General features: G+C 41.6%; 1 protein-coding gene across 1 annotated transcript; it reads right to left on the minus strand.

The window, feature by feature from the left end:
• Positions 1-226: 226 nt before the first annotated feature.
• Positions 227-955, minus strand: LOC145099642 (uncharacterized). The gene has a single exon (XM_079037179.1). It carries the CDS (start codon positions 953-955, stop codon positions 227-229), a length of 729 nt encoding a protein of 242 aa, XP_078893305.1.
• Between the last annotated feature and the right edge of the window lie 24,691 nt (positions 956-25,646).

The raw sequence follows: 25,646 nt of genomic DNA on the forward strand, positions 1-25,646 counted from the left end.
GATTGCCACAAGCTCCTTTGTGTATATCCGTTAAGACTTCTGCAGCTTTAGGATCTTCCAAGCATTTATCATATGGACTCGCCATAGATTTTTTGTAAAGTTTACCTTGGATTAACACGAATCTAGAGACTCTCGTCCTGAATGCTCTTTCAATTTTTTCTTCTATCAGGATTGTTCCATTTTGGAGATACTCTACAATGGGTTGGGTCCACAAATGTAGACTTCTTCAAGGATGCTGTCTGTCGGGATCTCTTTGAGGAAGGATCCTAGAGTTAGGATCTTCAATAATTTCTATGCTTGTCGGATGTTTAAAATCTTCTGATTTGTCAAAGATGGTTTCTATGGTTGGCATTATTATGTGGGTTATAGGAATCTTCATCTCTGGTAGGATTCTAACGGATGACTCGAAATTGGCTAATGCATCTGCTTCTATATTTTCTTCTCTCGGAACTTGGGTTAGACTAATGTCTTCGAATTCAAAAGCTAACTTTTTGAGGATTTCTATATATAATGCTAAATTTTCACCTTTCACTGCATAAGATCCATTATAGTGATTAGGTAGTACTAAAGAATCAACAACTACCTGAAGATCCCTGATTTGAAGATCATTAGCCAATTGTAGTCCCATGATGAGTGCTTTGTATTCTGCTTCATTGTTGGTAGTGTTGAATTCAAACCTAACTGCCTGGGGTATGATGTCCACCTTTGGCGACTTTAGTATGATCCATAGGCCCGTTCTTTTCTGATTTGAAGCTACATCTGTGAACAACATCCATTTTCCCGGGTGTTCATCTTCTAGGAGTTGCTTGGCTTCCATTTCTACTTCGTTTTGTAGATCATCACTATAGTCAGCCACAATGTCTGCTAATGCTTGTGATTTTATGGTAGATCTTGGTTCGTATATGATGTCAAATGTAGTTAAGTTGACCAACCATTTTGCCATCCTTCCATACATCTCTAGTTTTCTCATGACATTCTTGATAGGATAGTTAGTTTTTACATGTATAGTTTGTGTTTCGAAATAGTGTCTTTATTTGGTAGAAGAAGTTACTAAGGCAAGAATTAATTTTTCGAGGAGAGAGTATATGGTTTCAGGATCCAGGAGACTCTTATGTACATAGTAGATAAGATGTTACTCCCCGTTAACAACCTTGACCAGAACGAAACTTACTGCGCTTGAGGATATCGAGAGGTAGAGAATAAGTGGCTCTCCATCTATAGGCTTCACTAGTAGTGGACCTTAGCTTATATATTTTTTAAGTACCTGGAAGGCTTTCTTGTGTTCCTTCTTTTTCAAGATATCGTGAAAGGGCTTGCACCTTTCTGAGGATCTTGAAATGAACATGTTAAGTGTTGTTACTCTTCTGGTTAGCCTTTGGATGTCCATTGTTGAAGATGGGGATCTTAATTCCATGATTTCTTTGATCTGTTCTGGGCTTGCTTCTATCCCTCTTTTGGTTACCATGTATCCAAGGAACTTGCCTGACTTCATTCGAAAGTGACATTTTAGTGGGTTCATGTAACCACGTAAAATTAAAAAACAAATTTTCATTTTTCAACAACCAAATTTATATTTAAACATTCTCAAAACATATGTTCCACAATAGTTATCAAAATAATACATATCCCAAGATCACAAATAAAATCCACTGACTGTGTGTACAGATCACGTCGGCGCCTTACTACGGTCCTCGTTAGTACTTGAAACACATAACACAACAACTGTAAGCATAAATGCTTAGTGAGTTCCCCAAAATGCCACTTACAAACATACGCATTTCCAGGCCATACTCCACACGACCTTCCGGTCCATGTGTCTCAGGGGACTTCCGTCCCAAACTGGTAAACCTTCCAGTCCTACCTGTGTCGACCTTCCGGTCCATAATTTCCCTGACCTTCTGGTCCACATCATAATGCCTTCCGGTCCATATCAAGCATAGCATCCATATCACATACATAGTGCATATAAAACAGGCAACTCTTAGTATTCACTACATATATCTCATTGCATACCAGACCTTCCGGCCACACATAGGTACCCTTCCGGGTACAGTATAGTGAGAAGACTCACCTCAGATGTCTCATTAAATCTTTGACTCGGTAGAAATACGATCTAGCCTCTGCCTAGTCACATAAAATAAATATTCTTATAAATATATATCTCGCGGGACTAGAATCAACCCTCTCTTGGCACCCTCAGAAGGGCAAAAGACCATTTTATCCCTCTTTTGACCCAAAGGCCACATTGGTGACCAAATCCTAAAAGTCAACAAAAGTCAATGGTCAAACTTTGACCCAACTCGTCGAGTGCACTTGGGCGACTCGACGAGTCTACATGTGTCTACTAACTCTATAGTATTGCTTGACATGTCGAGTTCCTCCCCTTGCTCGACGAGTCACACCTGGCATGAATTCGCGGGGCCACCCCGACTCAACTCGCCGAGTCTCAAGATCAACTCGGCGAGTCCCGCTTTCAACTCCAATCCTCTAATCCCCCCCCCCCCCGACTCACTGAGTTATTCCCCCAACTCGGAAGGTCCACTCACTGAGTGATTCACGGGAAACCCTAACCCTACTCGCTGAGTCTACCCTTGCACTCGGCGAGTTCATACCATGCATAAACTCAAATGGCATCCTAAGGTCAGATCTTTTCGTCTAATCCATAGATCTGGCCTTTCCAAGCACTATAATCACGTAAAGTCTAAATCTTGATGCACAAGCAACGTCTATATGACCATATATGATGATTTAGCCCCAAATACCTTAACCCAAGGTCATGACCTCCATTGTTCTTCAAAAAGTTTGATGAATAAGGCTCTCTGGACCTCTATGGGTCCAGATCTAAAGTCTCATCACCAAAAAGGGACTATTTGGACCTCAAATCAACTTAGACAAGGGCACAAGAAAACCTAAACCATATATCAACCCCAACAACAGAAGGAGAGTCGAAGTAATACCTCAAATGAAATGATCTTAGTCTCCAATCCTCAGAATAGCAACCTCCTTTGCTTTCCCTTGGCTAGAAACTCCTTCTCCTTGCTAAACAACACCACAAAGGTCAAGAATGGCTCCTTTTGTTTCTCAAAACGCTCCAGCACTCTAGGGTTTCTCTCAATGGACTGGTGGCCACAAATGAAGGCCATCAGGGCCTTTAAATAGGGGGAAAACCCGAGAAATTAGGGTTTCATTAAATAGTGTGGACTCGCCGAGTCCCTCATTAATCAGACCACTCTAAGTCGCGATCCAACTCGGCGATTCGGGACTCGGCGAATCCTACTCACCGAGTCTCTCTCCAAAAATTCAATATAAAAGAATAAAATAATATACCTAGAAATCTGGATGTTACAATTCTCCCACACTAGAATCAGACTTCGCCCTCGAAGTCTCTCTCAGCAAATAACTCTAGGTACTACTCACGCATCTCTAACTCCAGTTCCCAAGTTAGCTCAGACCCCTTCCGATGTTGCCACTGGACCTGAACCAATGACACCTCCTTGTTCCTCAAAACCTTGATCCTCCGATCTCGGATTGCGACCGGCCTCTCAACATAGTTCAGGCTCGCATCCACCTGAATGTCCTCTAGGGGAACCACTGCCAACTCATCGGCAATACACTTCCTCAACTGAGATATGTGGAAGGTATCATGAATCTGACTCAATTCCGCAGGTAGCTCCAAACGATACGCTACATTGCCCACCCTGGCGGTCACCATGAAAGGACCAATATACCGAGGCCCCAACTTGCCTCTCTTCCTGAATCGGATCACTCCTTTCCAAGGAGATACCTTCAGGAGTACGAAGTCACCGACTTGAAACTCGAGCTCCGAGCGACACCTGTCTGCGTAGTTTTTCTGACGACTCTGAGCCGTCAACAACCTCTGTTTGACCTTCTGTATTTGCTCCGTCGTCTGAAGCACGATCTCTGTACTACCCATCACACGCTGCCCTACCTCTCCCGAGCAAATGGAGGTCCGACACCTCCTCCCACACAACAAATCAACGGGTGGCACACCAATGCTCGAATGATGGCTGTTGTTGTAGAAAACTCTGCCAAGGGCAAGTACGTGTCCCAATTCCCACCGAAATCCAACACACATGCTCGGAGCATATCCTCAAGCGTCTGAATCGTCTGCTCACTTTGCCTATCAGTCTTTGCGTGGTATGCGGTACTGAAATGCAACCTCGTACCCAACTCCTCGTGAAACTTCTTCCAAAATCTGGAAGTAAATCGCACATCTCGATCTGAAACAATCGAGATCGGAACTCCATGCCGCGATACCACCTCCCTCACATACAACTCTGATAGCCTCTCAGCAGAAGAGCTCTCACTGATTGCAAGAAAGTGAGCGCTCTTTGTCAACCTGTCCACAATCACCCAAATTGCATCGACACCTCTAGCAGTATCTGGCAATTTGGTGATAAAATCCATGGTAACCTACTCCCATTTCCACTCGGGAATCTCCAATGGCTGCAACTTACCATGTGGAGGCCGGTGCTCGGCCTTAGCCCTACGACAGGTCAAGCTCCTCTCCACGAACATGCGATATCTCTCTTCATACAGGGCCACCAATAATCCCTTTTTAGGTCCAAAAACATCTTAGTGGCCCTGGGATGGATTGAGAACCTCGACTTATGGGCCTCCTCCATCAAGATGGTACACGCTCCTCCCACGAACGGTACCTAAATCCGGCCCTGAAAAGTCATAAGTCCTCGACTATCGGTAACGAATTCTGTTACCTGACCGATAACCCGCTCTCTCTTAAGGTTCTCCGGTCTAATGGCCTCAGCCTAGGCCCCTCGAATGGTGTCCAACATCGGAGTCATCAATGTCAACCTCATGCAGGCGCCTCGAATCGGGACGCTCTCCGCCCTATGGCTCAATGCATTAGCTACCACATTAGCCTTGCCCGGGTGGTATAGGATCTCACAATCATAATCCTTTACCACACCCAACCATCTCCTCTGGCGCATATTTGGGTTGAGCTGATCCATCAACTACTTCAGACTCTTGTGTTCCGTGTATATGGTACACCGAACCCCATACAGATAGTGACGCCAGATCTTGAGGGCGAACACCACAGCCCCCAGCTCTAGGATGTGGGTGGGATACCTCGACTCATGAGGCATCAGCTGCCTCGATGCATATGCTATCACATGCCCCCTCTGCATAAGCACTGCTCCCAACCCGGATATCGATGCATCACAGTACACCACAAAATCCACCATCCCTTCCGGGAGTGCGAGCACTGGCGCTTCGCACAACTTCTGGCGAAGTGTCTCAAATGAGGTCTGCTGCTACGGACCCCAGGAAAAAGCGACACCCTTCTAGGTCATCTTGGTAAGTGGCACGACAATTTTGGAGAAATCCTTAATAAATCTCCGATAACAGTCGGCCAATCCCAGAAAGCTCCTGATCTCGGTGGGCACCTCCCATCTCATGACTGCCTCAATCTAGGCCGGGTCGACCAATATCCCATTCTGGTTGACAAGATGTCCCAGGAACTGAACCTCTCGTAACCAGAAATCACACTTGGAGAATTTAGCATAAAGCGTCTTCGTGCTCAATACCCCGAGGATCTCTCTCAGATGCTCCTCGTGCTGCTCTCTAGATCTCGAATACACAAAAATATCATCTATGAATACGATCACCAACTGATCTAGCATCGGCCTGCACACCCGGTTCATGAGATCCATGAACACAGCTGGTGCATTGGTGAGCCCAAAACGCATCACCACGAACTCGTAATGCCCATAACGAGTTCTGAACGCTGTCTTCTGGATATCTTCATCCCGAACCCTCATCTGATGATAACCCGACCTCAAGTCTATCTTGGAGAACCAAGACGCCCCCTGCAACTGATCGTATAGATCATCGATCCTCGGCAACAGATAACGGTTCTTGACCGTCAACTTGTTCAACTCCCGGTAATCAATGCACATCTGGTGCGAACCATCCTTTTTCATGAGAAAAAGGATCGGTGCTTCCCAAGGCGAGCTACTCGGTCAAATAAACCCCTTTCCTAACAGCTCCTGAAGCTGTGAGGATAACTCCTGCATCTCTGGCGGCGCGAGGCGATAAGGCGCCTTGGCAATAGGTGCTGCTTCCAGAACAAAATCGATACGGAACTGCACTTGCCTCTCGGGAGGCACACCCGAAAATTCCTTGGGAAAAACATCCAGGAACTCGCACAGTATCGGAACCTCATCTATCGAAACTGGCCTCCCAGCGGCCATTCGCATGTCCAACACATAGGCTACGAATCCACTGCAGCCTTATTGCAAACTCTGTCTCGCCCTGGCAGCTGAGCAAAACGCTGACCCACATCGGGTTCCCTCGCCATACACCGTAAGCACTCCCCCACTAGGGTCTCGTATCGTCACCAACTGACGCTCGCAGTCTATAACAACTCCAAATCGGCTCAACCAATCCATACCCACTATGACACACATTTCCCCCATCACAATCGGGACCAGATCTATAGGGAACTCCACACCGAAAATCTCAAGGATACATCCTTGAATCACATCCGTAGCATACACTGCTTGCTCATAAGATATGGAAACTCACAGAGGTCGACTCAACGCCTCTCGACGGATACTAAGGTGCTGACTAAATGCCAAGGAAACAAATGACCGACTCACACCCGAGTCAAATAACAGCAAAGCAGGTACAGAACTCACAAGAAAAGTACTTACGCATATCATCATATAAGCATAATATATCAAAAAGGAAAGATAAATACAAAATACATACCATCCACGACATCAGGAGCTGCGCGGACCTTCTCCGCATTCAACTGGAAAGCTCTCCCACGAGCCTTCAGAGCCTCGGCCTTCACCGGTCGAACCTCGGTAACCCTAGCAACAGGTGCAGATCCCTGTGTTGATCCCTGATGAAACTGTGGACACTCGGCCTTCCGATGGCCAGTCTGGTTGCAATGAAAGCAAACCATAAATCCCTTGGGGCAATCCTTGGCGATATACCCCTCCTTGCCACATTTGTACCAAGCACCCGATCGACAGGCCCCCTCATGACCCTTGCCGCACTTCCCGCAAGTGTGGCCCTTCTGGCCTCCAGTCCTTGAATCAGCGGACTTGGTCCGCTTGGCTGCCGGCTGAAACTGAGCTGGTCATCGATCCATCCTCTAAGACTCGGCCTCCTCCCTGTCTTGAATCTCCAACTCAATCTCCCCCATCCGGGCTTTTTCCTGGAGCTCAACAAATGTCCGCTACGTCGAGTTCGAAACGAACTCCCGAATGTCCCTCCTCAGAATGCCCAAATACCGGCTCATCCATGCCTGCTCAGAAGACACCAGCTCAGGGCAGAACATCGCCCTCTCATGAAACTTCTAGGTGACCACAGCAACCGAATCATTACCCTGCTTGAGGGTCAAGAACTCCTGAACCAACCGTTCCCTCTCCACCGAGGCAACATACTCGTCTCTGAACATGGTGGTGAACCTCTCCCATGTCACCGCTGAAATCTCTGCAAGAGTGAAGTTCGTTGTCACGAACTTCCACCAATCCTTCGCTCCCAAGCGAAGTTGGTTCAAAGCGAACCGAACCCTCAAATGCTCCGTACATGAACACGTATAGAAGCATCCCTCAGTATCATCAATCCATCTCATCACAGCGATCGGGTCCTGCGTCCCATCAAACTCGGGTGGCTTCATGTTGCTGAACTCCCGGAACAGCAACTAGTCACCTCCCTGAGGGCTAGCAGTAGCCACAGCTGCTGTAGCTACAGCGGCTGCAGCCTTAGTCACCGCGGCGTACCGCTCATCGCAAGTCTCAATCAGTGTGGTCTTGATAGACCCAAACATCTCCGGAATCTCGGCCCTTATCGCCGCAGCCACCTCATCGTGGATCATCTAACGAAGCTCCTCGTCACTCACACCGCTCGCCTCAGGTCTGTGGCGTGTCCCAACCATGATGTCTCTGAAATATAACACAACAATATCAAAGACTCATTTGAGCATGCTTGCATTCGATAACTCAACCCTACTTCATCCTTAGTATCCAAAGGATTCTTACCTAGAGTGTGCACTGCTTCGTTGTCTTCGGTAGTACGGGCCCTTATTCTACCGCCTACACCGCATCAGTATTCACCCTAAGTACTCCTCCTTGGATCCCATACCACAAGTACTCTATATCTCACTGGCATAGGCTACCCTTCGGTAGACCTCTTATCATCCCCTCACTGCTACCTATGCGCTCTCAAGCATCACATAGCAGCACAATCCTTCCTAGGCTCAGACATCACAAAATCAGGCCACTCTAGTCCTAATATGAATACCTAGTCAACTCTAGCATGCATAATATAACATATCATATCCCATAACACAAAACATAAGGGCATTTTGGGGATTCACCGTTCGGGCGATGGCTGACCGTATACACTGCTCTGCTCTGGTTGTCTCAAAACCTCTTGCTTTTTAGAAAAATTAATTTTTTTATCGTTTGAAAATTTTCCCAAATCCTCAGTTTGAGTTCAGTTACGCCCGAAGGTGCATCCGAATCCCTCAAACCAAGGATCTGATTCCAACTTGTAACGACGTCAATTTTCAAAACAATTTTTCATTTTTCAACAACCAAATTTATATTTAAACATTCTCAAAACATATGTTCCACAATAGTTATCAAAATAATACGTATCCCAAGATCATAAATAAAATCCCCTGACTGTGTGTACGGATCACACCGGCGCCTTACCACGATCCTCACTAGTACCTGAAACAAATAACACAACAACTATAAGCATAAACGCTTAGTGAGTTCCCCAAAATACCACTTACACAAATAAGCCTTTCCAGGCCATGCTCCACACGACCTTCCGGTCCATATGTCTCAGGGGACTTCCGTCCCAACCCGGTAAACCTTCCAGTCCTACCCGTGTCGACCTTCCGGTCCATAATTTCCCTGACCTTCCGGTCCACATCATAATGCCTTCCGGCCCATATCAAGCATAGCATCCATATCACATACATAGTGCATACAAAACAGGCAACTCATAGTATTCAATACATATATCTCATAGCATACCAGACCTTCCGACCACACATAGATACCCTTCTAGGTATAATATAATGAGAAGACTCACCTAGATGTCTCAATAAATCTCTGACTCGGTAGAAATACGATCTAGCCTCCGCCTAATCACATAAAGTAAATATTCTCATAAATATATATCTCGTGGGACTAGACTCAACCCTTTCTTGGCACCCTCAGAAAGGCAAAAGACCATTTAACCCCTCTTTTGTCCCAAAGGCCACATTGCTGACCAAATCCTAAAAGTCAACAAAAGTCAACGGTCAAACTTTGACCCGACTCGTCGAGTGCACTTGGGCGACTTGGCGAGTCTACGCATGTCCACTAACTCTATAGTCTCGCTTGACACATCGTGTTCCTCCCCTTGCTCGATGAGTCACACTTGGTATGAATTTGCGGGGCCACCCCGACTCAACTCGTCGAGTCTCAAGATCAACTCGACGAGTCCCGCTTTGAACTCCAATCCTCTAATCCCCCCGAATCATTGAGTTATTCCGCCAACTCGGCAGGTCCACTCACTGAGTGATTCACGGGAAACCCTAACCCTACTCGCCAAGTCTACCCTTCACTCGGCGAGTTCATGCCATGCAAAAACTCAAATGGCCTCCTAAGGTCAAATCTGTTCCTCTAATCCTTAGATCTTTCCTTTCCAAGCACTATAATCATGTAAAGTCTAAATCTTGATGCACAAGCAACATCCATATGACCATATATGATGATTTAGCCCCAGATACCTTAACCCAAGGTCATGACCTCCATTGTTCTTCATAAAGTTTGATGAATAAGGCTCTCTGGACCTCTTTGGGTCCAGATCTAAAGTCTCATCACCAAAAAGGGACTATTTGGACCTCAAATCAACTTAGACAAGGGCACAAGAAACCATAAACCATATATCCACCCCAACAATAGAAGGAGAGTCGAAGTAATACCTCAAATGAAATGATCTTAGCCTCAAATCCTCAGAATAGCAACCTCCTTTGCTTTCCCTTGGCTAGGTCCTCCTTATCCTTGCTAAAAAACACCACAAAGGTCAAGAATGGCTCCTTTTCTTTCTCAAAACGCTCCAGCACTCTAGGGTTTCTCTCAATGGACTGGTGGCCACAAATGACGGGCATAAGGGCCTTTAAATAGGGCGCAAACCCGAGAAATTAGGGTTTCATTAAACAGTGTGGACTCGTCGAGTCCACCCATGGACTCGCCGAGTCCCTCATTAATCAGACCACTCCAAGTCGCGATCCAACTCGGCGAGTCGGGACTCCTACTCGCCGAGTCTCTCTCCAAAAATTCAATATAAAAGAATAAAATAATATACCTGGAAATCCGGATGTTACTGTTCAGCTTCATATTGTACTCGTCCTGGATGTCAAATGCCTCCTTAAGATCTCTCAGGTGATCTTCGACTTTCATTTATTTCACTACCATGTCGTCAATATAAACTTCCATGGTTTCCCCAACTTGTTTTTGAACATCTGATTCACCAACCTTTGATATGTCGCACTTGTACTTTTAAGAAAAAAAAGTTATTGTGGTGTAACAATATATACCCCTTGGTGTTGTGAATGTAGTATCTTCTTGGTTTGACGGTTCCATTTGGATTTGTTGGATTCATGTTGAAGCATCGATGAAAGTCAGGAGTTCATTGCCGGCCATCGCATCTATCATAAAGTCAATATGTGGAAAAAGGAAAGGATCCTTAGGCTAAGCCTTGTTAAGATCCGTGTAATCTATGCACAATTGCTATGTGCCATTTTTCTTTTGTATGACAACCATGTAGGTAGCATCTTGGGAATTTTACTTCCTTGATCATCCATGTTTTAAAGAGCTTCTCTACTTCCTCTTGGATGAGTTGATTCCTTTCAGGTGTAAACTTCCTTCAATTTTGGTGTATTAGTCTGAAAGAAGGATCAATATTAAGTTTATGAGTAATAATACTCTTTTCTATACCTGTCATATCTTCATTTTTCCATGCAAATGACTTGCTTCTGGTTCTTAAGAAATTCAACAGACCCTGCTCGATCTGCTCAGTCATTGAGGATCCTATGAGAACTTTAGCTTCAGGATCCTTGATGCCCAGGGGCACATCCATTATATCATGTTCCTTTGTCTCTAGAACATGTCGTGCCCCATGTGTTAATTGTTATGCCTTCTGGGGTTGGGTCGTAGATTTCATGGAGGTTCTGTAGCATTCTTTCGATTCTTGTTGATCTCCCATGATCTTCATTGAGGATCTTTTGACTATTTCTGATTCTGGTATGTTCATTCTTTTCACTCCATCTAGAAGTACGATATTGATTGAGGATCCTCTGTCAACAAAGATCCTTCTAACAAAATGGTTGGCCATGTACATTGTTATCACGAGCCTCATGGTGGGGATCATGGATTCCTTCCATGTCGATCTCGTCAAATGTGACTTTTTTTCATTGCTAATCATGGTATTCTTCTATGGTATGTCCTCCTTCTCTGTTTTGGAGACCATGGCATGTCTTTTTTCCTGAGAATATGAGGTACCACAGATGTTAGATCCGCCTGAGATAATGTTAATTATCAAAGCATCAGAGGGTGGAGATCCTAGTTTCTCCAGGATACTGTGATCATCCTAGCTGTTCTCCTTGGATTTTTCTCTTTTTCTCCCAAGGATCTGAGGCAGCTAATTTCTTTTTGTAGGGCTATATAGTCCTCCGACATGTGGCCAAAGTGTTCATGGTAGGCACACTATTTAGAGTTGTCTTTCCAAGCGGTGGACTTGTTGTCTCTCATTGGCCATCTTGCTTTCTTTCCAAGATCATGCATAGCATGAATTACACTTCAAACATCCAAATAAAAACAATAGTCAATGATTTAAGGAAGCTCTTCCTCTTCTCCTCCATCTTCAAGGGCATTAACCCTATGATGACCAGGTTTGGAATAGGGCTTCAATTTCTAGCATCTTTGAGTCAAGGATTCGGCCTTCGTCTTAGGGTTCTGATATTGATCCGAAGGGTTTCTTCTCTTCTGGATCTATCTATCCTCTTCGAGCTTTATGAACCTAAACGCCTGGCACCTGACTTCATCTAATCTTTTGCATGGGTTCATTACAAGGTCTTCATAGAAGGGTGAATCCTTTCTTAGTCCCATTGTAAAGGCTTCTACAGCGGTCGCCATGTCGATGTTGGGGATGCTTAGAGCCTCCCTGCCAAACCTGTTAACAAAGTCCCTATGTTTTTCCTTAGGATCCTAAACCACCCGGTTGAGATCACTAGTGATCTTCTCAAAGGTTCTTCTTTAAAAGACTGGTACTAAATATATTAACTAAGTGTAAAAAAGAAGTAATAGAGTATGGGGGGACGTTTAGCATCCATTTGAGGGTTGATCCTGTAAGGGTCGAACCAAAGGCTTTGCATAGACAAGCTTCCTTTAAGTGCACTGGGATGGGAATGATCTCAATCCTTTCTCAGTATTGGGCTATAGGCTCTTCAGGATCTGTGGTTCGATTGTATAGTTTCAAGCTAGAAGTTTGAAAGCGCTTAGGAACTACGGTATCGGCAATCGCAGGAGCAAATCTCGAGATCTTGTGGCTTGTAGGAGATGCTTATGGTATTGGTTGGACCACTCCGGGTACACTAGAGATCATTTCTCTTAATTGTTGGAGTTCCCTTGCCATGTTTGGGTTCGTTCCTACATTGATGTTAATATAGTTAGTATTAGTAGTATTTTTGTTTAAGAAGTTACTAGAATCAAGGTTTCTAGGAGTGTTGAAAGACTCATTGAGATCATTCATCATTGACGCTCGGTTGTCCAAAGTTTCCCCCCAGGGTGATGCCACAGTGGTAGGAATCGTGTTCTTCTGGCGATTTTCTAAGGATCCTACATTATTGAAGTCTAGGATCATTGGTTGCACAACTGTAGGAGTTGTTTCCTGGGATTTCTAAAATTCCGCCTTCATCCTCTCCACTTCTTTGAGTAGTCTATTCTCCTGTTGTTGTTGGGTCACCTGTTGCATCATTTTCCTCATCATAGCGAAAAGCTTTGCAGTAGTGACTGAGGCATTTAGATCCTGGAGCCCTGAGGATCCCAAACTTCCTGGATTAGCGATCGAGGGGGTGATTTTCATGGAAGTTTTAGCCGTTTTCCTGTGAGTAGGGGGGCACTCATAGGATATGGTAGGTTTTTGGTTTGAATGGAAGGAGCAGAGGATGAAGAGAGGATCGATTATGTGGACCTGATTTTTTCGAGGATTTTGAACACCACGGCCCCACAGTGGGCGCTAAATTTTTTTGGTTAAATGTTACATAAGTACTAATAAACCAAATTGAATGAGAGGTTGTGATGTTCAGATTGTATAATAGCAAATGGTAAAGGAAAGCGACACAATGGTTTACAATGAAAAGCCTTAATCCTTGCTAGGATCTTCGACATAAAACCTTGGGATGTGATAATGATCACCTGCCTTGATGATTGTTTGATATAAAATAAAGATTACAATGAGTTCTTCGTAAGAAGGAGTAAAGAAATTCCTAGAGTAAGCTTAGACTAAAGAATAGCTTGCCATGTGCAGATTACAAGTGTCAATTTATAGTCCAATCTAGCCAACATGATGTCCGATATTTTCGGGATCCTCTATGACCAGCTTCATTAACGTCATTTGACCTAGTATTTCGGGTCATCATTGTTGTTGAGACGATTCTTTGTTGAGAATTAGCCTTCTCTTGACTGCTTCTACACACATGGTAATTATAGACAAAACATTACCATTATAAATATTAATAAAAATAAGAACGATAATTAGTCGGGATCTTGAGGTAGCTGAGGATCCTGAATATTGTTAGGATCCTAGCCCTAACAGTCAGTTAGGTTGGAAAAATGGTCCATGAAGCTAAGAATAGATGACATCAAATATGAATTGAGACCAGTCATAATATCATAAGTAGTAGTAGACTTTGTGGCCTATTTTAATGATGATCTACAACGTAAAAGCAGAGTTGGAAAGCAAGGAACTCCAGAAAGAAGAAACCATGGGAAGATGGACACTATTCACTGATGGATCTTTAAAATTTAGAGGAACAGGCCTAGGGATCATACTAAAATTACCATAGGGGGACATCATACCCTAGACAGTTAGCTGTGAATTCAATGCAACCAACAATGAAGCTGAATACGAAGAATTGATCATGGGATTATAGTTGTCCAAGAATCTTCAAATCAAGGATCTTTAGGTAATCATTGACTCCTTATTATTAAGTAATCATTTTAATGGATCTTATGTAGTAAAAGGAAAAAGACTAGCACTATACCTCCAAATCCTTAAAAACCTGGCCTCTAAATTGAAAACTTCAACCCTAAGCCAAGTCCCCAAAGAAGAAAATGTTGAGGCAGATGCACTAGCCAACCGAGGATCTTCCCTTAGGATCTCGCCAGAAGTTAGGATCCCTATAATTCATATATTGATCATAGCTACAGAAGATCTCTCCAACAAACTAGATAATCCCAAAACCACGATGAAACAACAAACATAACAATAATCGATGATCCTAACCTTCACCCACTTCCACGTGAACCTACTCGTCAGGATCCCAATATTCAGGATCATCCATTATACTCCAAACATTGGATCCAACCCATTATGGAATATCTCCAAAATGGCATGATCCCAAGAGAATAGAAAAGTACTGAGTATTCAGGATACGGGTCTCACAATTTGTGATGATCCAAGGAAAATTATAAAGGAAATCTGTGGTAAGCCCATACCTTAGATGCTTAGAATATCATGAGGTTGCATTAGTCTTAAAAGATATACATGAAGGAGATTGTGGCAACCACACTGGCAGCAGATCCTTATGCTCCAAGGTGTGAAGGACGGGATACTACTATCCAACAATGAAAAAGGATGCTTTCTTGCATGCCCAAAGATGTCATTCTTGTCAAATACATAGCAACATCCTTCATGAACCTACAAAACCATTGCATCCAATCATTTCTCATTGGCCATTCATGAAATGGGGAATGATAATAGGTGGGAAGCTACCAAAGGCCCCTGGTGGAAAGGTGTTCATGTTTGTGATGATGGACTACTTCTCAAAACGAATAGAGGTTGAAGCCTTTGTTTAGGTCTGAGACAAGGAGGTAGTCTCGTTTATCAAATGTATTATCTTGAGCAGGTTTGGGATCCCTGCCGAGATCATATGCGATAATGTATCCCAATTCATGAGCCAGAGGACTAGAAACTTTTTGCACGAATTGGGGAATTAAGAAGATAATGTCTACTCTTGTTCATCGTTAAGCTAATGGTCGAGTTGAATACAACAATAAGATTGCATGAGAAGAACGGAAGACGAGCGGGAGAGCTTCCTTTCGTCCTATGGGCAGATAGAACCAATTGTAGGATCAAGAAAACAAGGATATGATCCTAACCGAAGATCTTGACACTATCAATGAACTTATGGATCTTTCCAGGATCCGCATCGTACTCATCAACAGAGGATCACTAAAGCGTATAACAAGAATGTCAAAGTCATAAGATCCTAGGTAGGTGACGTAGTCCTTAGGAAGACATTCAAAAATACCAAGTATGCTAGTGTATGTAACTTCGCACCTAAATGGGAAGGAACATATCTCATCGTTTCAAAAGCACGAAAGGGGAATATTGGCAAGCTACCCTTAAAGGGAGGATCCTAGTTCTCACCTACCCTCTACTTTTATCTGATTCTTTTATTTACTCTTCTAAAAATCATTACATACTGAAGCATCAGAGGGTGTTAGCCCAGCTAAAGCCCACCCCAAGCTAAAGTTTGCTACACATAGGAACTCAAGGATCCTGAAATAGAAGCATCCTGACATTCGAGGATCCTAGCACTCAGGGGTCCCAATAGATACATCGTTTAATGATCTTAACGATTACAATACACAAGTATCCTAGTAAATACAGATAAAGACGGATCATCTATCTTATAATTAAGGGTTTGTAATCTCCTCTAATGTTTAAAGAGTTAATTACCTCTTTCATACGAGTTATGGTTTCTACACCTCGCTCGGAACCACGCAATCTTATTATGGGATGTGAATAAGGGCATCGTTTCATGCTTTAGTAACTTGGCAACCCTCTTATTTCTTAACACATATTGAGATCTTGACGGTGAAAACTATGTTTTATGACACCAATGTGTTTTCTTAAGTTGGGATTTTCCCATAAATTTCCTAAGGTTTATAACACTGACGTGTTATTTTATGTTGGGATTTCCCCAACAATTTCCTAAGGTTTATAACACTGACGTGTTATCTTAAGTTTGAATTTTCCCCAACAATTTACTAAGGTGTATAACACTGACATGTTTTCTTAAGTTGGGATTTTTGCCAGTAATTTCCTAAGGTTTACAACACCGACGTGTTATCTTAAGTTGGGAATTTCCCTAGTAATTTACTAAAATTTATAACACTAACGTGTTATCTTAAGTTGGGATTTTCCCCATGAAACGTCTAATGCTTGTAGCATTATTATGTTACAAATAGGGATTCTTCCCATTTGTATTGTAAGTTGGAATTATTCTCAGTTTACTCCTATTGTGGGATCCACCCTGCTTCACTAAGTAATAATCAATAAGGATTTTCTATGATGAACTCCTAAAGCAAGGTTCCTTTTGTACACAAACTCCTGGATGATACTAAAGGAATCACAACTTCGAAGTTTCTCCTAACTTAAGGGATAATGTACCCAAAAGAGCACTAGGTTCTATCTATTCTTTAAAATTTATTTTGTTTCTACATAATGTTTGAAGGTTTGTTATCTTAAAAGATCTTAACTACTTTAGGGTCCTGAATTGATGAATAACTAATTCAAGGTTGTTCAGAGTTCTTATAAGGTGTGAACTTTTTAGGATATCGATTATGTGAGGATCCTCAGAAATCGTGTCACTACAACCACACAAATTAACCATGCAAGCAAAAAAATACTAACATCAGCTACTTAAGTGCATAAAGTAGAAAGGGGTTACCTACCAACCCCAGAAAAGTGAAGTATCGTCTTACATACCCAACAAATTAAAATTTATTTTTAACTAAATAACATTAAAGCTGCAGAATGATCACCAACTCCCTGAGCCACATTTGTCTTCTATCCTCCTTGGTTTGGCTGCAATGCAGGATCCTGACTTGAATCAATATTCTCGCCAGTTAATTTGCTTAGGGCCTTATGCCCTCCGGCTACATTCCAGGATCCTGCATTCCTAAGATCCTCTACAACCTTATTTTTCACCTCCCAAATAGCAAATATAGCACTCGCCTTCACTTCCATAATGACCTCTCCTATCTCAACCACATGCTCCTCTTCCTTCTCGGTTTTTTCCTTAGTCAGCTTCTCCACCTTCTGCAGAAGCTCCAGGTTGATTCCCTCTTGCCCCCTCAAAGCCTATTGTGTTTGTCCAAACATAACCTTATCATCCTCATGAGAGTGAATTACATGTTCAGTAACCTAAGAGGAACAACGGAAAGTAGAAACTAAAATTAAATGGAAAAGAACACAAGAATGCTTACGGATTGCGAGGAGGATATTAACTTCCTTAACGCCTCATATGTTCCATGTTTTTTAAGATCCTTGAAATTGAATGGTTTCCTCTTGCGAGATGTCAGGGTATTCAAAGTAAGATCAAGTTGAGTCTTCTTAGGAGGAAGATAGGGAGGGATCTCATCCTTCTTCATCACAACCAGGCCACTAGAAAGATCCTAATGTCGAATAGATAAATACATTAAGAAGGATCGTTACCGATGACCATTGAAGTTGTGGAAGATGAGCCTTGTTGAAGTCTAGGACACTCAAACTTGAATGATTTGACATCTGCAAATAAAGCAAGGAAACTCATGATCTTGTCCTTAGTATCCTCAACAACAATGAAAGCTTCCCCACAATTGAAACCTGCATTAATATAAACAAAATAAGGAGAGCAAATCCTCGGATCCTCAAGATTAACTAATAGATCCTACCCTTTTCAACCCAAGCTTTGTGCATTAGATAACTGTTGAGAGAAAAACTTAAACGAACGTTAGTACAAGATAATGTTGAAGAATAATAAGTTAATCTCAAGGATCTTGTTAGCTCAACAATAATAAGTTAGAAGAGTTAGATTGTGGAAATATAAAGGAAATAAATAACAAGTTATCTTAAGTAGACACCAAGTTGATTCATAACAAGGATTTCATGCAAACACAAGTTAGTAAAGGTGATCAACTTAAATTGAAGAGGAACACGGTTTATTAGTCAAGATAAAATAGAGATGAACAATCTTTGTATTTTGATAATAGTTCTAGAAGTGGGTAATGGTATATGAAGAATGAAGCTCTATTTATAGAGTCCGGTAAAGTTACATTGTGAAGTAAACAAATACGAAACTACTGACTTTAGTGACCATGTAGGGTTCACTGGACAAAACAAAGTAAACACTCTAAGTCAGTAAAGTAACATAGAAATCTTCATGCATTTGTTCATCTCTACGGTAGTTCTTTAGGACTGTGGTTCACAAAAGATAAGATCAATCTCCAGTAGTCATTTTCTATATGGTATCACCAACAATCCAGGTTCGTGGTTCCTTAGCTAAAGAGGGTCACTTTTAGTTTCAACAGCTTCCCCCAAATTGACCTCTTATCTATTTTCCTTTATTTGTTCATTATGAGGAACCAGATGATAATACACCAAAACTTTCATACTTCAAACAACCACTGGATTCTTCTTGAGATTTCAAATTTGACTTCATTAGTTGTGTGCTTTGATTTTTGTACTGAAGCCAGAGTGATATCTCGATGCTTCTTGGTCATTCGATTAGATTGTGGCTGTCAAAATGAAATATTTGGGACCACCTTGAGCTTTCTTGTACACGACCCCTAACTTAGGGAAGTTTGTTGCATCCAGTGACATGTATTGGATTCCTTCAATGATGCTTGGGATAGGTTCGAAGTCAGAAAAATCGAACTTCTTGGCAAGGACTGGATGTCTCTCAACATCAATCTTTCCAAAGTCGCACACTAATGACTTAAGGAATTCACAAGTACTTTCATATGCAACTTTCATCTTTGGATATTTTTCAACTTTGAGCTGAAACACCCGAGCTATCAAAAATATTTCTTCGGGGTTCATGTTCACAAAGTCCGCTTGGGTTCAGACATATTCACTTCCTCTTCTAGTCATGGTGTATTGATAAAATTTAGTTTTCATGAATTTTCTTACTTTATAGTTCTTTACCCCATTTGGTCTATCATTGGACTAGATTTTCTCAAACTCAGAACCGTACCTAGCACGAAAGAGGTTCAAGTGCTCAAACTCCTAGGGGAGTATTTGATCATCCAGAAGGCTGAGATCAAATGGTTGGAAGATTGGAAAAAACTTGGAGTTTGGGGAGATGGATATGTCCCAGTAACCATCTGATGGTGGTTCACCGTAAGTAGGAATTGGTCAATAGTTATCATCCAGTAGTCTGCGGATAGGATTCACCCAAGAATTGATTCATGAATCATCCATCATTTTGTTGAACCCAATTGGTCTCCAAATTTATTCTATACATTTTGCGGCCCTCCAGTCACGTTACTTTTAAGTAGCAGTTGGGGAGTCATCAGAATGGTCAAATGGCATTTCTGGTGCTCAGTTTTTGAAATATGGAGGAGTTTGTTGTGGAGAGTCTTGAGAGATTGACTTTTGTGGTGACTTTGGTGAAGACCAAGGGGTTGGTTGTTAGTTGAGCTCTATGGTAGGAGGTTGATCTTGTGGAGAAGTTTGTTGCTAATGAACTAAGGGAGTCTTAGATTGTGAAGGATCTTGTTCTTGTTCTCTTATTGGATTACTTTCACTTCCCCCTTTTGAGGAAGCAAGCTCATGCTGCTCCTCAAACAATTGCTTTAACCTATCAATTTTGAGAGACATCTCATTGAAGTAGGTTTTCATTTGTTCAGTGCCTTCTTGATTGTTTAGGATCTCCTTATTGAAGAGTAGTTGATAAATCTCCTTTGTAAGTCGGAGGATATCATCAACACTCTGGTTGGTAATGAGTTATCCCCTTACCCCATTGATGGTGTTTTGGAGGATCGCAAGCCCTGATTCATACGTTGTGTGGGTCTCTTCAACTAGCTACTTAGAGTGACTTGCTTAATTGCCGAGTGTTTGTTTGAACTCTGTTTTCAATTCCTTGACTTCTTTGATGAAGTTTTCATCTTGTGATATGAAACTCTTTATGTTCTGTCATTCGTCAATTATCAAGATCCCAGATACCCATTTCAATTCGTAGAAGGATTCTTTAAGCATTCATACTTTCTCTTGTCTACAAAACTTCAACACGATCAACAAGTAATTGGGGTATTGGAATCTCAGTGCTATGTGGTCCTTGGGTGGTTACGACAGCTAGAATTTGATCAACTTTAGACTGTAGACTGAGAAATTCTTTACTAGATATTGTGATCTTCTACTTATTTTGATTGTCTTGGAGGTGGAATGTTGAGATCCACTCGATTCTTCATCATCAATTACCATAATGAAGTTGTCGGAAGGAAGGGGCTGTTGAATATTGTTCAGATTGTCATCATCAAGACCGAAAATGGGAGCTGAGGTAATTTTAATTGTGGTGCCATCTTTATTTAAGTCATAAGCTTCTTCATTTGGAGAAGGACTTGAAGGACCAGCACCATCCTCCATGTTGTGAACTTGTTAAACAGTGTCTTCCATCGAGGTCATCCGGTGTTGAATTGCTAGAATATCATGGACTGTTTTGGCATTGTTGATCATTGAAGCCCAATATTTTGCCACAAGTTGAATGGCTTCCTCATTCTGTTGTTGTTGCTACACCTATTGAGCCTTTAGTACCTGCAGATCCCTTTTAAAGGCTTCAAACTTTCTGATGCCAGACCCCTTTGTTGGAAGGTATTCAGACCATGAGTCATCTGATGTGTAGCCGTCACATCCTTGATTTACCGAGGTGTCCCTCGGGTTCATGGTTCCCTGCATAGTTTTGCTCAACATGCCTAAACCGCTTGTTAGTAATGAACGTGGTATAGGATTTCCTAAGCTTCCTCGATCTACTTGATCTAGAATCAAGTTTGGCCTCTACTCTATTCTTGAAAGGGCTCAGAAAGAAGTGCCTTGCGTTGTAACTTGTGTATCAAGTTTTTGTGTGACTGGAAATAAAATAGAGTTCAACTCCTCAGGTTTAAAGATGTGCAACCGTGATGAACTAAAGACCTTAGGGAGATTCGTAACAATTAGATCCACTTGGGTTCCCGTTAGGGGTCTATCTCCATCATGTGATGAAACAAATACACTATTTATATCTAAGTTGTTAGTTTGGTTTGTTAAGGGTCAGTCTGCTGTGACTCGAATGGCTACAGGAATTTGTTGAGAGATTTTGGTATGTGTCATGGTTTGCATTTGGCTATGACTTGGGTTTAACTTCACTTTCTTTATCTCCTAAAGATATCATGGGATGCTGATGTCTCATCTTAGTTTTCATCAAGAACATTAACATGTATGTCTTGGACCGGAGCTATAGGAGTAGGATCTACAGTTTTAGCTTTCGTTTTCTTTGTGGGAGCAACTACTTTTTGAAGACATTCAAGGGTGTTCTTTTTTAATGGAATTTAACCCTCCTGGGATTTGGTTGCGGTTCCGGAGCTATAACATATTGGCTTGGTTTTGAAGGATTGGGCTGTGGGTCCTGGACTATGGTTGGTTGACTAGGCCTTGGCAGTGAGAGTGATATGGGGTAATATCACTTGTAGCCATTATATTGTCAGCCACTTCTACGTTAGTGAGTCCAATGGACTCCATGATATAGATAGGTAACCCACGGATGGGACCAAAAATAGTTTGATCCTTTGAAGGGTTGTACCTTTTTAATTCACGAGCTGAAAATAAGTCATTGTTGTTGCCCATGCTAAGGTGAGCGTCCTTGTGCAGATCAACCAAACATAGTGACCAGAACCTTGCAAATGTCAGTTCTGTTATCCCTTCTTTTGACCAAAATCATCCCAGATGACTTGGCCAAAATCCACAGCATTCCCTATGAAAATACTCCAAACAATGTCGAGAATCTATTTCCCCATGTTATCTATCCCTCCAGTCCTGCAAGAGAGACATCTTATCACATAATGGCAAGTAAATTGCCAAATAGCCGACAACTTGATTTTCTTGACCTCTCCTACACCGTTGAGTCTTGCTTGGTCACCCTTAATGGAGGAGCAGTAACCATGAAAAGTTCCAAGCAGGAACCCGTGGTTGATTCAATATGCGAATCAGAGTACATAGCTATGAGCAAAGCATCGAAGGAGGCTATATGGTTGTAGAACTTCATTGGAGACCTTTGAGTCGTACCAGCCATAAAGGAGCCCATGGAGATTTTCTCTGATAATGAAGGAGTGGTTGCCTTGACCAAGGAACCAAGGGATCATGGTAGATCCCAACATATCGACAGAAAATACCATTTCATCAGACATCGGGTAGTAGAAGGATTCCTCATGGTCAAGAGGGTATGGTCAGAAGAAAATCCTGTGGATCCCCTCACAAAGGGTCTAAGTAGGATCAAGCATGTTCAGCATGCAAAGAGAATAGGTCTGAAGGACGATATTTGTTTTAGTGATTAGATAGATATTTAGAAACTTGTAATAGATAAATGTAATTGACATTTGATGATTATATAATGGTGATTTATATATAAGTATTGTTTACTATCTTGTGACAAATGTTTACTATTGTTTCACTTTTTCATGTTTTATTTCCTGAATAAGTGGATTGTTCAAATTATCCACAGTCGATCATACTTTGGAAGTAAGTAATGAGGTAAGACTGTCATGAATTGGTTTGTAGATTGTCTAAGTTTGCTGCAATGTTCATGGGTACTTCTAAAATAAGATTTATGCATTAGATTAAACCCATGCTCATTTGAATCACTTGACGGAATTCATCATGAGTGACAGTGAGACAATAATATCGTATAATCTTTAAACCGAGATATACGAGTTGTTGTTTACGAGTTGATTGTGCGTTGATAATGTGTAAACGCATCAGTAACTTGATGTTATAAAATGCATTGTTGTGTATGATTTGATAAGTAAATAGTACAAGCATATAAGTCAAAGTTATATGTTCCTTTTATCCTAAGAGGGTAAAAGCGATATCTTGGGCCCCTTGATGATTTTGTGTTGACTTATGTGTCGGACCCGATCAGAATTGAATTGATGTGTTCATTTAGGTTCTATGTCAGACAAATCAGATATCAAGAAACAAATTGTTGGACATTAAGAATGATTATGTTCTATGTCTTTGTCCACACGATATCTTGTTGAACGAAGGATTATATGATCCCTTATCTAACTGACAAATCATTGACTAGATCAGAGTTCCACATCGGCTTTTGAAATCTACGATTGGTAATCGAATTTTGAAGTCATATTTGCAGTTATAGTTATTAGACTTATCCAAGTGGGAGACTGTTGGATTAGATGTCTAATCCCATAACTATAATTGGTATGTACTTGATTTGATTGTAGCATGGTCCTTTTGAGTTGCCTTCACCATAAGCAAATAGACATGATAAGTTTTTGAGAAAGAGGTTAATCGATGATTTATTAATATATTATAAGAATAATATATTAGTTATTAATCATATTATTTAGTTAGGATTGATCGGAAGTTAATTTTGAGTTAATTCAGTGATCAAAGGAACTGATTAAAAGAACGGTGATTGATTACGTAAATTTTATATAGTTGCAGTTTGGGCTGATGGACTCTATTAAAAGGGGTGGACGAAAATCTATGGCAAGCCCCATAGAATTTTCATCTAAGGCCTATCATATGGGGGTCCATGGACTGCTTAGGGCCTAAGCTAGGAAATTAGGGTTTCCAGCTGAAAACCCTAGAAGCCTTAACTATAAAAGGAACCCCCAGCCTCTAGAAATCGGCCTACCTGCTTCCCGAGAGAAACCCTACCCGATTTCTGCTTCCTTATTCATTGGTTACTTGTTATTACAATATAACAAGAAAGGTAGGCTTGGGGCAATAGGCTTTCGGAGGTCAAGGAATTAAAGAATGGTTACTTGTTATTACAATATAACAAGAAAGGTAATGTCCAAACCCTATTAGTTTTGATTTTATATCTTAGAATTAGGGTTATTGCATTGAAAATCTTGTTCGCATGTATAACTTGAGAAAAACCAAGATCCAAAGCAATTAGGGTTTCATGTGCACATAGGAATGTTGTAATGATCAAAACCCATTATTTACTTCCAAAGGAACTCGTCTTTCCCCCTCAACCGACAAGGTGTAAGTATTGAATGATGTTCCTTCAGACAAGATAGGTCAAGATACTACTTCATGTTGTTATTGTGCTACCAGAGACATCAAAATTTTGAGACATGTGTTGTTTATGTGGGATCGAAAAGATCATCATAGTTTACTTCTACTCTATTCAATGGACCCGAGGAAATGGGGACATCACTTTCCATAATGTACTTTGTTTCAATGGAAGGAGCAGTGTTGCAGACGTAATAGTCATCAAACATAACATCAAAGCTGCCGACTATGAGTCTGGTACGTCATATGAGAACCCTGTATGTAACCTTGTTGGTGTAATAACCCATGAAGATGCCTTCGTCAGACTTGAGTGCAAATTTGTTAAGATGATCCTTGTTGTTGATCACAAAACATTTGCAACCAAAAATATGAAAGAAGTGGACATTAGGTTTGAGGTTGTTGAGACCTTCATAGGGAGTCTTGTTGAGGCGTTTGAAAATGATGGTTCTATTTTGAACAAAGCAGGCAGTTGCAACTGCTTCAATCCAAAAGTAGAAAGGAAGGTTGCCAAAGTTCAACATTGATCTAGTTGCTTCGTCCAATGTTTGATTTCTTCGCTCTATTACTCCATTTTGTTGTGGTGTATATGGTGTCGAGATGTTGTGACTGATGCCCTTGGAAACCAAAAAGCTATTTAAAAGTTGATTCGTAAATTTTGTGCCATTATCACTCCTTATCCGTCTGACCGGTAGTTTGATTTGGAGCTCTATTTCCTTGATATATTTGGTCATGATCTGCGGTGTGTCTGATTTGAGTCTAAAAAACAAGACCCAAGTGCAGCGAGTAATGTCATCAACAATAACCATAATATATTTCTTAGGGTGAAGACTAACTAAGGTAGATGGACCACATAGATTAATGTGAAGTAGCTCTAATGGTTCAACTATCAAAGGATGGCTACCCTTTGATTGTTTTCCACATTCACGAGCTGGGCATAACGTATCATTGTTGTACTACAAGATTGGTGGTCCACAAACTAACTCTTTGATTACTAGCTTGTTGATGTATTTGAAATTGAGATGATGTAGTTTGCAGTGCCATAACCAACTTACTTCAGACACAACTTTGGACAGAAAACACAACTGGGAGTTTCCAGTTATCAAAGATATATCCAATGGGTACATTGTCCCTTCTGCTTTGCCCTTGATCAAGCAAGTATTTATGTCATTCGTTATGATGTAGCAATATTCATTATCAAAATCAACCTAATGGCCTGCTTTGCATAATTGACCCACACTAATCAAGTTATGCTTTAGTCCTTCTACGTAAGCAACTCTTTCAATTGAGAAACTTCCCGTAGTCAATACTCC

This window comes from Lactuca serriola, chromosome 4 (assembly GCF_051521515.1).
Source record: "Lactuca serriola cultivar US96UC23 chromosome 4, Lser_US96UC23_V15, whole genome shotgun sequence".
Taxonomy (NCBI): Eukaryota; Viridiplantae; Streptophyta; class Magnoliopsida; order Asterales; family Asteraceae; genus Lactuca; species Lactuca serriola.

Bases quoted from the DNA above. Each gene is read 5' to 3' on its own strand.
- LOC145099642 (XM_079037179.1), bottom strand. From the start codon at position 955: ATGTATGGAAGGATGGCAAAATGGTTGGTCAACTTAACTACATTTGAC.